The sequence below is a fragment of the Bos javanicus genome, chromosome 2 (assembly GCF_032452875.1).
Source record: "Bos javanicus breed banteng chromosome 2, ARS-OSU_banteng_1.0, whole genome shotgun sequence".
NCBI classification, from domain to species: domain Eukaryota; kingdom Metazoa; phylum Chordata; class Mammalia; order Artiodactyla; family Bovidae; genus Bos; species Bos javanicus.
In genome coordinates this window covers 6,955,512-6,970,291 of record NC_083869.1, presented here as the reverse complement: position 1 = coordinate 6,970,291, position 14,780 = coordinate 6,955,512, and the positions used below count along the sequence as shown (strand labels likewise).

Genomic DNA, 14,780 nt, shown 5'->3' with positions numbered 1-14,780 from the left:
TCAGTTCAAATTCGTGTTATTCAAGGGTCAGCTGTATTTATAAAGGGCTTCCCGGGTAGCACTAGTGGTAAAGAATCCACCTGCCAACGCAGGAGATGCAAGAGACTCAGCCTTGTTCTCTGGAAGAAGGTTTATTCCCTGAAGTAGGAAATGGGACCCTACTGTGGTATTCCTGCCTGGAAAGGTCCATGGACAGAGGACCCTGGCAGGTTTACAGTCCGTGGGGCCACAGAGAGTGGGCACAACTGAGAGCACACACGTGCAGACGGGCTCAGTTCAGATCCGTGTTATTCAGGGTCAGCGGTGTTTATAAATTGCCCAATTTTCAACAAATCAACTTCCATTGTCCTTGCTGTTTTCCCCAGTCTTCAGTGTGTACAACTCTGCCGCCCTCCGTATTCTCCATCCTCATAACAATTTGTGGAAAGTTTCTCTAATTCATAATGCATATTAACCTGCAGTGCCCCTGTCAGCATTAAATTTGAATGGAGCCTATTAACAGTCCTCCTAACAAACATGGACTCTGTGGCATTTTACTTTTTCAAGTATGTTTGGAACACATGGTGGTTGCTTAGTAATGAATGTTTATAACTTTTTTAATATTCTCTATGACAATTCTGGTTAACATTGCCCACATTTAGCAGTAATGGAAAAACATGAGACCATAGTTGCATTGAAATAATAACCATTTCATTGCATGTGGAAGAAATACTGTTTTTTTGCTTCCTGCCCCTCATCTTAATGTAGATTTCCACAGATAATTTCAGTATGTTGACTGTGTGTTATCTGGAAGCATAAAATCCCTCTTCCTAAGAATAAGAAAATTGATTGTCCCAATAAATATTGAGTACCTACTTTAAGAAGATTTTGGTAAATCTCTTCTTAAAAGTGAATCCCTTTTTCCCCCAGTGGAATGGAGTACGAAATTAAATGTGAGAGTTATGGAACCTGATCCCAATTCAGAGAATATTGCTGCCATTGCTCAGTCTTCTGTTGGTTCAGACTGTAAGTACACATATTTCTTTGACAAAAGAAATCTGTTCCCTAAATTTTCTTTTTAACATCTTTAATGTAATTTGAGTTAAACTTAACTTTGGATCAGAAGCCACTTGCCTGACCACTGCTCTTTCTTGAGTTCCAGCTTGAGGACGTCCCTCATTTTTCAGCATGTCATCCATCTCCTACTCAGTCTTCAAAATCCAAGAGAGATTTCACCTCCTTAAAGGGTTTTGAAACCACCCCCCAACCCCCAAGGAGCTTTAATCATTCCTTCTCTGTGATCTTAAAGCTCCACAGATGTCTGTTCTAGAGCTTAAGACAAAAAGTACTTCTGTAGTGTTTTGGTGTCTGTTTTCTGCAGTTGGCCCTGCTCTCAGAAATAGGAATTTTTCTTTCTCTTTTCCATCTTCAAATCCCTCATTCCTAACCTGCTTGACACATAGTAGGCATCACAGATACTTACTGAATCAAAGCCTAAAAGAATCATAACCTGGGCCATTTATTCAATGGGGTAAGTCCCAGGGTGAGTGTGGGCCTCCAATCTGAGGCTAGAACTAACCTTTGCCAGCAAAATGTTATTGTCTGTTTTTTTTTCCTCTAGTGTTTGTATTTAAACCTAGCGAGCCAAGGCCATTGTATATTCAAAAGAATATCTGCAGAGAGGAAGTCTTGTGGGGAGTGTTTGTTCCCCGAGATGTCCCTGAATCGTTCACCTCAGAAGCTTACCAGTGGCTGAACAGATCCCAGTTTTACTTCCTAACAAAATCACAGGTAACCATCCACCTCAGAAAAGGCGGTCATTTAGTATGTGTGAAATAGTATTGTTAAGGATTACCCCTTCTCTCCCTACCCACCTCAACCCACTGCCAAATCATCTATCTAGTATGCTCAGTACAGTCATATTATTGGTGGGAGTATATTAGCCCCCACCTTAAAGGCTCTTTCTTGTATTCATTCATTCCATGACAGTAAAAAAGATATGATCTAAAAGATAATTAGAGTATTTTGAATTGTATTTGTTAGAATGGCCTTTTTTTAACTTTTTTATTTGATTTACCATAAAGAAATCAGTGGCTTAAATTAGATCTATCAATTGACTTTATATATATATATATCTATATATATATCTCTCTCTCTTTCAGAACGATCTTACAACTGTCACAGCAGTTACTAAATACATTTTCTGTGAGCATATATATATAAGCATGAAAAGTTGACATTTTCTAACTGTAATATCTACAGTTTATATTTTGCATCATTAATTGACCTCTCTTTTCAGAGTTTATTGACATTCAGTACACAGTGTCCAGAAGAGAAACTCACACCCACAAGCAAACAGGTACGTTCTGGTCACTTGTAGCTCAGATCATGCACATTGCCTCCCTGCAAAGATAAGTTTATCTTTCAAAACTCAGCTATGACAAAAATGTTTTACCTGCCCTGAAGTGGAGTTTTAAATTATATACTTAGAAACTTCTTGCTTCATTTGGTGTCATAGTGGTCTTTGAAAATGTAGTTTTAATTTGTAATATCAGTAATGTATGCTTATGATCCAAAGAATCAAATAGTTTTATGAGACGTTTGTGAGAAAACTTGAACTTCACCACCAAGTGAGATTACCCACACAGATACCCACTCACAACTTTTTAGTTGAAGTTTTTATTTACCTCTGTGTCTCTAAGAAACATGTTTATATTGCTAATTCTGGATTTTTCACATCTAGGCATTAGACTTGGTATTTTCTAATTCTGATCTATTGAAGTTGAAATTTCTTTCACATCCCTCCCCCCAAATACACAACATACACCCACATACATTCTGTCCCTAATCTTTGCAGTGTAGATAAATTTATCTTAGATCACTGTTCATCCTTAAAAATGTTAACACCATTGGTAACTGAGCCATGCAGTAACAAACAGGTTGTTTTTCCTTTTATGACCAGCTTCTTTTATCTGGAGTTAATGATTGCTTATCTTTTCAATTGCTCAGTTTCCTATTCTCATCTAGTGAAAGTGAGAGTGTCAGTCGCTCAGTCATGTCCAGTTCTTTGTGACCCCATGTACTGTAGCCCGCCAGGCTCCTCCATCCATGGAGTTTTCCAGGCAAGAATACTGGAGTGGGCAGCCATTCCCTCCTCCAGGGGTCTTGCCGACCCAGAAATCGAGCCTGGGCCTCCTACACTGGGGGCACCTAGTTCCCCCAGTGTGTGCGTCCTCTCATGGTCTTCATATTAGGTATGCTGAGCTTGAAGAAGTGTTTTCAAGAGCCTCTGACCTGCTTTACTCTGAACTGATTGCCCTGTTATAAACCTAACACCTGCTACACAGTGGTCATCTTAGGATCTGCATTTGCTGCCATTCTGGGGGTTCAGTCACCTCTCCTGTAATAGATCCTGTGGTTTATCGCTTGCTTTGGTTACTCCTTTGCTTTGGTAAATATCTCCATGGGAAGTAAATTTAAGACATTGCAGGTTTGGACTTGTTTTTATTCTCTCTCATTTGATTGGTTGGTTACGTAGAATTCTAGGTTGAAAATCATTTTGTCTCAGAACTTTGAAGATACTGTTATACTTTATCTGTAACCTGACTTAGTTTTCTCTGAAAATTCATTGAATTCATTTAGCATTTTTTTTGTTGATCATTACTGTATGCTCTAGACATTTAGGGTATCAGTGAATGGAAGGATCAAGTCTCTATAAATTTGTAGTGTTACAGTCTAATAGGAAGGTACAGATAATAAACATTAAAATATATAGTATTTTAGAAAGTAATTCTTTTTTTCCCGTTTTTTATAGTATGAGAGATTTCTTATTTTTCATCTGATCTTTTCTGTATATGTTTGGGTTTTTTTTTTTTTTTGGTCTCTCTTGTATGGTTTATTTTCATTAGGTTTTTTCTTTTCAATCTGTTTTGGAGATTTTCATCAGAGTCTGATGATTCTTGGCTGTCTGCTTTTAATTAAAGGTGAGCAAGGTCACCTTTGAAAGTTCGCCTGGATGGAACTTGACCTCTGGTCTCCACTAGCTGACTGAGCTATTAGGAGAAAATCTCTGAAGTCATTACTTTTAGAACTTTTTCTCTTAGACTGGTCATTATCACCCAGGTAAACTTCTTCCAAATTCCTGCCTGAAAGGCGTCACCTGACTGCCAGCACTGCAGGAAGCAGCCTCTATGGACCACAGCTGCCTTCAGCTGCGCGGCCACCCTCACCCTCCACACACCAAGCTGTCTAGTCTAAAGACACACTTGGTTTTGCCAGCCTTCTGCTGAGGCTGAGGAGGAGATCTGGAAATCCGAGAGCTCTAGAGATAGACTGTAACCAGGCTAACAGGTTTTCTTCTTTTTTTTCTTTTAGCCTTTTTCAGAAGCACTATTAGTACCAATTCTTGAGCATTGTGAGATCCTACAGCATACATTTGGAGAAGGAAATGGCAACCCACTCCAGTGTTCTTGCCTGGAGAATCCCATGGACAGAGGAGCCTGGCAGGCTACAGTCCATGGGGTCACAAGAGTTGGACACAACTTAGTGACTAAACCACCACCACAGCATAAATTGGGGTGCTTCTTAGCGTTGGCCACCACCAGCTTAGAATCCTGTTCTCTTGGGTCTACTAGGTCAGTTAGCACCCCTCAGCCTGCTCTCCACTTCCCACATCACCCAGTTTCTTTATTACTGTAGATCTGTGCCCTTTTGAAAACCCCTTGCTGCTGTTTTTGTAGGACTGGGGGTAGAAGTAGTGGTAGGTGTACATATTGTTCTGTCATCTGCCGGGGTCCAGCCCCGGCTGATCCAGGGAGTTCGAAGCAGGGACGGCGTCAGAGAGGATCAGGATACAATAGCTTCAATTAGATATTAGAGATATAAAGAGTAATAGAATGAGGATAGCTCAGCAGGAAAATTCAGTGGAGAAAAGAGGCTGATAGCTTGGTTTACGCGGGAGACCAATAAAACTTCAAGACAAGAAGCTTGCACCACTTACGTAGGCCGCAGGCGTCCTTCCATTCTCCTGAAGGAGAGGAGACACTGAGGCCTCCCCGGTCAGATCTTAGAAGCCCAGGCATAATTAGTAAGCATGGCGGGTTCCGCGCTCCAGATGGAGACTCAGCCAGAGTTTGAGAGAGAGAGAGACATGGGGAGACCAGTATTTCGAGAAACTGATCCCCATTCTTTATTTTCCATGGTCTACTTTTATACACTGAGATGTTATGCAAAAGTCACGTGGGGTCAGCAGTCCTGACTTTTATCAAAGTCAGGTGCTTCATACAAATGTATACAGAGGTCTTAGGGGTGTTACATCATCTTCTGGCCAGGAGGCCTGCTGACAATTTATGACCTTCTCCTTGTGACAGCGGTCAGTCAACCAGGACACTTATTTCTCCAGGGGTGATTATTCTTAAAACAGACGCCACCCAAATAAAGTTACATTCCTGTAGGGTGAGGGTGTAGTGGGTTTTAGTTATGGAAAGAATTTACTTAGCCTAAGGTCTAACGTGATTAATATCAAAGGTTAATACTTATTTCTTCTATATATTCATTAATGTGTGTAAGGGCAAGGGATGTGGAGACTTAGCAACAAACATTGGCTCAACAAATGAAAAACCCTTCACCAATACAATTTCTAATCAGCCAACTATACTTATACTAATGGTTTTCTAACTTTTCTAAGGAACCTGTTTTTAGAAGGTTTAAAGCATCTTGTGCCTCTCACGGTTGGGAGGCTGTGAGCAATCACATGTGGCCGGACAAGCCTGTCAGGCAGGCTAGAGAACCTTCAGAGGAGTTTGTAGGTTGAAACACTCCTATCACGCCCAGGAATTATTATTAACTGGAGTTCTAAGTTAACTCCTTCTCCGAAAGAGGTGGTGGGGGACAGCCCCCCGTAAAGTCAGAGGTGTAGGTGAGCACAAAGTAGTAAAGTAGGCAGGCTCTGGTTATGGGGGTAGATGCTTGAGGATTTCCAGGGGGACTCCTGAGGCTCGATCCCACCTTTGCGTATGTCGAGCCTCCTTCCTCATGACCTTTGCCACAGGTGAAGTGCCTCACACTGGCCCCCAACAGTCATCTTAAGTGTCCACGTTGGCTTTTCTCAGAGTAAATGGACTAGTTTCAGTTGCTTTACTTGTGAAGTGAAAGAATCATACAAGATAACCTACAATTCCTTTCATCCCTGTTATTTTATTACTGTAGTACTTGGATCAGAGGCAGTTCCTCCTTTTTTATTGAAATTATTTCCCTGTTCTTTAACCCTTACAGCTCTTAGCAGAAGAAAGTCTTCCAACAACCCCATTTTATTTCTTATTGGGAAAGCACAGGAAGGAACAACAGAATGACAAGTTAAATGAAGCTTTGGAAAATGAGCTGGTACAGCTGCCCTTAACAGAAAACATACCTGCAATTAGTGAGGTAAGTAATTATTAATTACATAAGTTTATTATAATACTGAAACTAACAGTATAAATTAATTGCTTATACCTATGTGACAGGGGTTAAATGCAGTAAAGGACTTTAACTAAAGTTGGAATTTTTGGATAATCAATCTGTAACAAATAATTTTTGGATTATCATTTGTATATTGTGCAACTTTAATTCTCAAACTAAATGGCATAAAATTTAGGATTTCTGATGAGGTTGGAGGAGGGGTTGTTTGCATAAAAGTAGGAGTTCTTTGGTTTTTCATCAACAGAACCTGGTGTTGATAAAAGCCTTGGCATTTCCTCTTTTTAAATGAAACCCTGTTTCTGTTTCACTCTAGCTTCTTCGCACTCCAGCCCACGTCCTGCCATCTGCTTCTTTCCTCTGCTCCATGTTTGTAAACTCACTCCTGCTGTCTAAGGAGACTAAGAGGTAAGGCAGTTTATCACATGTGTTCAGATACTCTGTTTTGAGAAACAGGATGGTTTGTGATATCATTGATCAGAATATTCTTTCCCTGTGTTTCTCCTTCAGCTTTAATCTGTATTTACAGGGTATAGAATTACTAAGTCAAATAAATAAGTCAAATAAAAGTGTATTCAGTAACAACAATTTTCATTAATTTTGTTCATATGATTTTTTTCATAAGTATCTTAAATTAGAAAGTTATTGTTTAGAAATATTTTTCAATAGTAATTGCATTTTATTCTGTTATTGTTAAAAGTGCTGAAGAACATCCTGATGATGTCGATATGGTGGAAGAAAAAGAAAGTGATGATTCAGATGAAGAAAATAATTTCACTGAAAAGATCCAGGATACAAATAACACAGATTTGGAAGAAGACATTATATATCAGTTGTCAAAATCAGAAGAAAAAGAACTGAAAAAATTTAGGAAAGTAGACTACAGCTGGATAGCTGCTCTTTGAGCCTTGGAGGATGGGGGAGGGTTCTGCACTTTGTTTTCACGTTTTGATTTGTTTTCATTGTGTGTTGATACTCCACAAATCTATTTAAATGTTTTTTCTGTTCTTGAGATGTTAAATATTAACAGGCTTTACTTTTAAATAACTGGTAATATGAAGTTGGGTTTACATCATGTTTTACAGTTGCCATATCACATATCAGCCCTAAAGGAGAGCTAGAAGTTGAACTTAAATAGCATAAGTCCCCTTATCTGCAATTTGGAGATATAAAAAGTTTTTTAAGGTTTTGTAGATAGTGTTTTAATTTCAGAATTCATTTGGTAGCCAAGTATGACTTGAACTGATGTGAGGTTCTCTACAGTCTTGATTTCATCCGTCTTGTATATTTTTCATAGAGAAATTTAGGGAGATGATTATGGTGGTATTTCACAGACTTCATTGAGAATGTTATATAATACAAGCTGCCTAAAATCTGAAAAATTCTAAATTCACATCATCTGACCCCATACCTTTCTGAGAAGGTGTCTACTATACTTGTACTATACTTGTAAATATGGTTTTCATGACAGCCTTAGAGCCAATAAGAAGAGCTTGTGTTACTCTATCCGTGTTACTGTGTCTACTCAGTCACGTAACAATCACTTAGGAGTTTTGCAATTCAATGATACTCTTCTGTAAAATCTATATTAAAAAGTTAATGCAAAAACAAGTGGACACATCATAAGTGCACATCTCAGGGAATGTTCACAAATTTGCTCTAAGTGGCTTTTTTTAATATTTTTATTTTTTTAGATTCTATTTCTACTGTTTTTGGAGTTTACACTTTTATACTGGTACTCATTGAAAGTAACCTTATAAATTTCTATAATATGCTTAAACATCTATATGATTTATAGACTTAGAGAGTGTCTTCTACTGACTGTCTACTATGGTGGTTAAACGTCCTTTCATGTCTCTTTATGGCCACTCCAGTTATTTGGTCGTTTTGTTGGTTTTCATGGATGCTAAACACTGCTGAATAAATTGGTACAAAGCAGAACAATTATGGATCTTTTTTTTCTCTTGTCACACAGTGTCCCTTGCTCAGTTCTTTTCAGATAGGGTTGTGGAAAAATGATGATTACAGACTTGATCCCTGCACTTGTCCTCCTGTAATTTTGTTGAAAGCTCTATTTTGAGGTTCAGTTCAACTTCTTGAGGGTATACCTTGTGATCTTAAAATTGCCTTTATATTTTCTTAATTTTTTGTCTCACTTAATTCATTAGCTTCATTGAATACATCACTTCTAGTCAGAAGATGCAGAAGATGGCAGAACTGAGGTATCTGGCCAAGGAGCTACTAGGAAAGAACATAGGAAATGAAGTATCCTTGAACATTTTGCTCTTAGCCATTCACTCCCTTAGAGCCTCTGCTCTATTTTCTCTTCTGATCTCTATTTCAACTGAATGTGGCTTTCAGTATTCATGCAAATGTTTATTTTATTTAAAAAAATAGCATTGTAAGTCCTTTTTTATTATTGTGCCTTAACGTATTACATCCTTTTTTCCTTTTTAATCTTTTTTATTGAAGAATAATTTTTACAAAATTTTGCTGTTTTCTGTCAAATCTCAACATAAATCAGCCATAGGTATACCTATATCCCCTCCCTTTTGAACCTTCTTCCCATCACCCTCTCATCCCACCCCTCTAGGTTGATACAGAGCCCCTGTTTAAGTTTCCTGAGCCATACAGCAAATTCCTGTTGGCAGTCTATTTTATATATGGCAATGTAAGTTTCCACGTTACTCTTTCCATACATCTCACCCTCTCCTCCCCTCTCCCCATGTCCATAAGTCTGTTCTCTATGTCTGTTTCTCCATTGCTGACCTGTAAATAAATTCTTTAGTACCATTTTTCTAGACTCTGTACATATGCATTACAATACTATATCTTCCTTTTTCTGACTCACTTCACTCTGTATAATAAGTTCTAGGTTCATCCACCTCATCAGAACTGACTCAAATGTGTTCCTTTTTATGGCTGAGTAATATTCCATTGTGTATATGTACCATGACTTTTTTACCCATTCATCTGTCATGGGCGTCTGGTTTGCTTCCACGCTCTAGCTATTGTAAATAGTGCTGCAGTGAACAATGGGATACATGTGTCTTTTTCAGTTTTGATTTCCTCAGGGTATATGCCTAGGAGTGGGTCATTTGGCACTTTTATTCCTGGTTTTTTAGGGAATCGCCATACCGTCTTCCATAGTAGCTGTATCAATTTATATTCCCACCAACAGTGCAAGGGCATTCCCTTTTCTCCACACCCTCTCCAGCATTTATTGTTTGTAGACTTTTTGATGATGGCCATTCTGACCAGTGTGAGGTGATCCCTCATTGTAGTTTTAATTTGCATTTCTCTAATAATGAGCAATGTTGATCCTCTTTCATGTGTTTGTTAGCCATCTGTATGTCTTCTTTGGAGAAATGTTTGTTTAGAACTTTTTCCCACTTTTTGATTGGGTTGTTTGTTTTTCTGGCATTGAGTTGTATGAGCTGCTTGTATATTTTTAAAATTAATCCTTTGTCAGTTGTTTTGTTTGCTATTATTTTCTCCCATTCTGAGGGTTGTCTTTTCACCTTCTTATTGTTTCCTTTGCTGTGCAAAGGCTTTTAAGTTTAATCAAGTCCCACTTGTTTACTTTTGTTTTTATTTCTGTTACTCTAGGAGGTGGGCCAAAGAGGATCTTGCTTTGATTTATGTCATCAGGTGTTCTGCCTATGTTTGCCTATGTTTTATAGTTTCTGGTCTTATATTTAGGTCTTCAATCCATTTTGAGTTTATCTTTGTGAATGATGTTAGGAAGTGTTCTAATTTCGTTATTTTACAAGTGCGTGTGTGCGTGCTAAGCCGCTTCAGTCGTGTCTGACTCTTTGCGACCTCATGGACTGTAGTCCACGAGGCTCCTCTGTCCATGGGGTTCTCCAGGCAAAAATACTGGAGTAGGTTGCCATGCCCTTCTCCAGTCTTTTACATGTAGCTGTCCAGTTTTCCCAGCACCATTTATTGAAGAGGCTGTCTTTGCCCCATTGTATATTCTTGCCTCCTTTGTCAAAAATAAAGAACCCATAGGTGCATGGGTTTATTTCTGGGATTTCTGTCTTGTTCCATTGGTCTGTATTTCTGTTTTGTGCCAGTACCATACTGTACTGATGACTGTAGCTTTGTAGTGTAATGAGAAGTCAGGAAGGTTGATTCCAGCACCATTCTTCTTTCTCAAGGCTGCCTTGGCTTGGGCTTTTGTGTTTCCATATGAATTGTGAAATTTTTTGTTCTAGTTCTGTGAAAAATGCCATTAGTAATTTGATAGGGGTCTCAGTGAATCTGTAAATTGCATTTGATAGTATAGTCATTTTCACAATATTGATTCTTCCTACCCAGGAACATGGAATATCTCTCCATCTGTTTATGTCATCTTTGATTTCTTTCATTAGTGTTTTATACTTTTCTGTGTACAGTTCTATTCTCTCCTTACGTTTATTTCTAGATATTTAATTCTTTTTGTTGCCATGGTGAATGTGATTGATTCCTTAATTTCTCTTTCTGATTTTTCATAGTAGTATATAGAAATGCAAGTGATTTCTGTGTATTGATTTTGTATCCTGAAACTTTCTAAATTCACTGATTAGCTGTAGTAATTTTCTGATACTATCTGTAGGGTTTTTTATGTACAGTATCATGTCATCTGCAAACAGTGAGAGCTTTACTTCTTTTCTGATCTGGATTCCTTTTATTTCTTTTTCTTCTCTGATTACTGTAGCTAGGATTTCCAGAACTATGTTGAATAATATTGTTGAAAGTGGACACCCTTGTCTTGTTCCTAATCTTAGGGGGAATGCTTTCAGTTTTTTGCCATAGAAAATAATATTTGCTGTAGGCTTATCATATATGGCCTTTACTATGTTGAGGTAGGTTCCTTCTATGCCCGTTTTTTGAAGAGTTTTAATCATAAATGGGTGCTGAATCTTGTCAAAGTCTTTTTGCATCTATAGAGATGCTCATATGGTTTTTATCTTTCAATTTGTTAATATGGTGTTATCACATTGACTAGATTTCTGTATACTGAAGAATCCTTGCATTCCTGGAGTAAACCCAACTTGATCATGGGGTATGAGCTTTTTGATGTGTTGCTGAATTCTGTTTGCTAAAATTTGTTGAGGATTTTTGCATCTATGTTCATTAGTGATATTGGCCTATAATTTTCTTTTTTCATATTGTCTTTGTCTGGTTTAGGTATCAGGGTGATAGTGGCTTCATAGAATGAATTTGGAAGTGTATCTTCCTCTGAAATTTTTTGAAAGAGTTTTAGAAGGATAGGCATTAGCTCTTCTCTAAGTGTTTGATAGAATTCTCCTATGAAGCCATCTGGTCCTGGGCTTTGTTTTTATCATAGCTTCAATTTCAATGCTTGTAATTGGCTTGTTCATGATTTCTATGTCTTGGTTCAGTCTTGGAAGATTGAACTTTTCTAAGAATCTGTCCATTTTTTCCAGGTTATCCATGTTATTGCCATATAGTTGTTCATAATAGTCTCTTATAAAATCCTTTGTATTTCTGCAGTGTCTGTTGTAACCTCTCCTTTTTCATTTCTGATTTTGTTGATTTGATTCTTCTTTTTTCCTCCATGAATCTGGCTAAAGGTTTGTCAGTTCTGTTTATCTTCTCAAAGAACCAGCTTTTAGTTTTATTTATCTTTACTATTGTTTCTTTTTATTTCTTTTTCAGATACTTCTGCTCAGATCTTTATGATTTATTTCCTTCTACTAATTTTGGGATTTTTTTGGTTCTTCTTTTTCCAGTTGTTTCAGGTATGAAGTTAGTTTCTCTATTTAATGTTTTTCCTTGTTTCTTAGGTTGGGATTGTATTGCTATAAACTTCCCTCGTAGACCTGCTTTTGCTGCATCCCATAGGTTTTGAGTTGTCGTGTTTCCATTGTCATTTTTTCTAGGTTTTAAAAATTTCCCTTTTGATTTCTTCAGTAACCTGTTGGTTACTTAGAAACGTATTGTTTAATCTCCATGTGTTTGTGTTTCTTACAGTTTTTTTCTTGTAATTGATATCTAGTCTCAGCATTGTGGTCAGAGAAGATGCTTGACACGATTTCAATTTTCTTAAATTTACTGAGGTTTGATTTGTGACCTAAGATGTGGTCTATCATGGAGAATGTTCCATGAGCACTTGAGAAGAAGTGTATTCTAGATTTTGATGCAATGTCCTGAAGATATCAATGAGATCCATCTCATCTAATGTATAATTTAAGACTTGTGGTTTTTAATGAATTTTCTGTTTTGATGAACTGTCCATTGGTGTGAGTGGTGTGTTAAAGTCACCTACTATTATTGTGTTACTGTCAATTTCTCCTTTTGTGTCTGTTAGTGTTTGTCTTATGTATTGAGGTGCTAGTATGTTGGGTCCATGGATATTTACAATTATGTCTTCCCCTTAGAATGATCCCTTGACCATTGGGTAGTGTCCTTCATTATCTCTTATAATCTTTATTTTAAGGTCTAGTTTGTCTGATATAAGGATTGCTGAATTTGGATAAGAAGTTCATGATCTGAGCCACAGTCAGCTCCTGGTCTTGTTTTTGCTGACTGTATAGAGCTTCTCCATCTTTGGCTGCAAAGAATATAATCTGATTTTCAGTATTGACCATCTGGTGATGTCTATATGTAGTCTTCTCTTGCGTTGTTGGAAGAGGGTGTTTGCTATGGAAGATGGTGTTTGCTATGACCAGTGAGTTCTCTTGGCAAAACTCTATTAGCCTTTCCCCTACTTCATTCTGTACTCCAAGGCCAAATTTTCCTGTTACTCCAGGTATTTCTTGATTGTCTCCTTTTCCATTCCATTTCCCCATAATGAAAAGGACATCATTTTTGGGTTTTAGTTCTAGAAGCACTTGAAGGTCTTCATTGAACCGTTCAACTTCAACTTCTTCAGCATTACTGGTCAGGCCATAGACTTGGATTACTGTGATATTGAATGGTTTGCCTTGGAAGCAAACAGAGATCATTCTGTTATTGCCACATTCAGACTTACATTGAAGAAAGTAGGGAAAACCACTAGACCATTCAGGTATGACCTAAATCAAATTGTACAGTGGAAGGGACAAATAGATTCAAGGGATTAGATCTGATAGAGTGCCTGAAGAACTATGGATAGAGGTTCGTGACATTGTACAGGAGGCAGAGATCAAGACCATCCCCAAGAAAAAGAAATGCAAAAAGGTAAAATGGTTGTCTGAGGCCTTACAACTAGCTGTGAATAGAAGAGAAGCAAAAGGCAAAGGAGAAAAGGAAAAATATACCCATTTGAATGCAGACTTCCAAAGAATAGCAGAGATAGAAGAAAGGCTTCCTCAGTGATCAGTGCAAAGACATAGAGGAAAACAATAGAATGGGAAAGACAATGCCAAACAATGCTCAAATGACCACACAACTGCACTCACGTGCTAGTAAAGTAATGTTCAAAATTCTCCAAGCCAGGCTTCAACAGTACATGAACCATGAACTTCCAGATGTTCAAGCTGGATTTAGAAAAGGCAGAGGAACCAGAGATCAAATTACCAACATCTGCTGGATATCAAGCAAGAGAGTTCCAGAAAAATGTCTACTTCTGCTTTATTGACTATGCCAAAGCCTTTGATTATGTGGACCACAACAAAGTCTGGAAAATTCTTCAAGAGATGGGAATACCAGACCACCTTACCTGACTCTTGAGAAATCTGTATGCAGGTCCAGAAGCAACAATTAGAACTGGACATGGAACAACAGACTGGTTCCAAATAGGGAAAGGAGTATGTCAAGGCTGTATATTGTCACCCTGCTTATTTAACTTCTATGCAGAGTACACCATAAGAAGCGCTGGGCTGGATGAAGCACAAGCTGGAATCATATCTTCAGATATGCAGATGACACCACCCTTATGCAGAAAGTGAAGAACTAAAGAGCCTCTTGATGAAAGAGGAGAGTGAAAAAGTTGGCTTAAAGCTCAACATTCAGAAAACCAAGATCATAGCATCCGGTCCCATCACTTGATGGCAAATAGATGGGGAAACATTGACAGACTTTATTTTCTTGGGCTCCAAAATTACTGCAAATGGTGATTGCAGCCATGAAAGAAATAGACACTCACTCCGTGGAAGAAAAGTTTTGACCAACCTAGACAGCATATTAGAAAGCAGAGACATTACTTTGCCAACAAAGATCTGTCTAGTCAAAGGTATGGTTTTTCCAGTGGTCATGTATGGATGTGAGAGTTGTACTATAAAGAAAGCTGAGCACCAAAGAATTGATGCTTTTGAACTGTGGTGTTGGAGAATATTCTTGAGAGTCCCTTGGACTGCAAGGAGATCCAACCAGTCCATCCTAAAGGAGATCAGTCCTGGGTGTCCTTTGGAAGG

At 38.1% G+C, this 14,780-nt stretch overlaps 1 protein-coding gene across 2 annotated transcripts in view; it reads left to right on the top strand.

Annotated features, from left to right (window-relative positions):
• The window catches only part of WDR75 (WD repeat domain 75), a 41,420-nt gene extending 33,041 nt beyond the window's left edge, over positions 1-8,379 (top strand). For both annotated transcript variants that reach the window (XM_061433122.1, XM_061433130.1), the window contains exons 16-21: positions 910-1,005; positions 1,601-1,770; positions 2,279-2,338; positions 6,253-6,402; positions 6,752-6,843; positions 7,136-8,379. In XM_061433122.1, coding sequence (XP_061289106.1) covers positions 910-1,005; positions 1,601-1,770; positions 2,279-2,338; positions 6,253-6,402; positions 6,752-6,843; positions 7,136-7,340 — 773 coding nt within the window. In that variant the 3' untranslated portion in view covers positions 7,341-8,379. The remainder of the gene's footprint in view (positions 1-909; positions 1,006-1,600; positions 1,771-2,278; positions 2,339-6,252; positions 6,403-6,751; positions 6,844-7,135) is intronic.
• Positions 8,380-14,780: the final 6,401 nt, after the last annotated feature.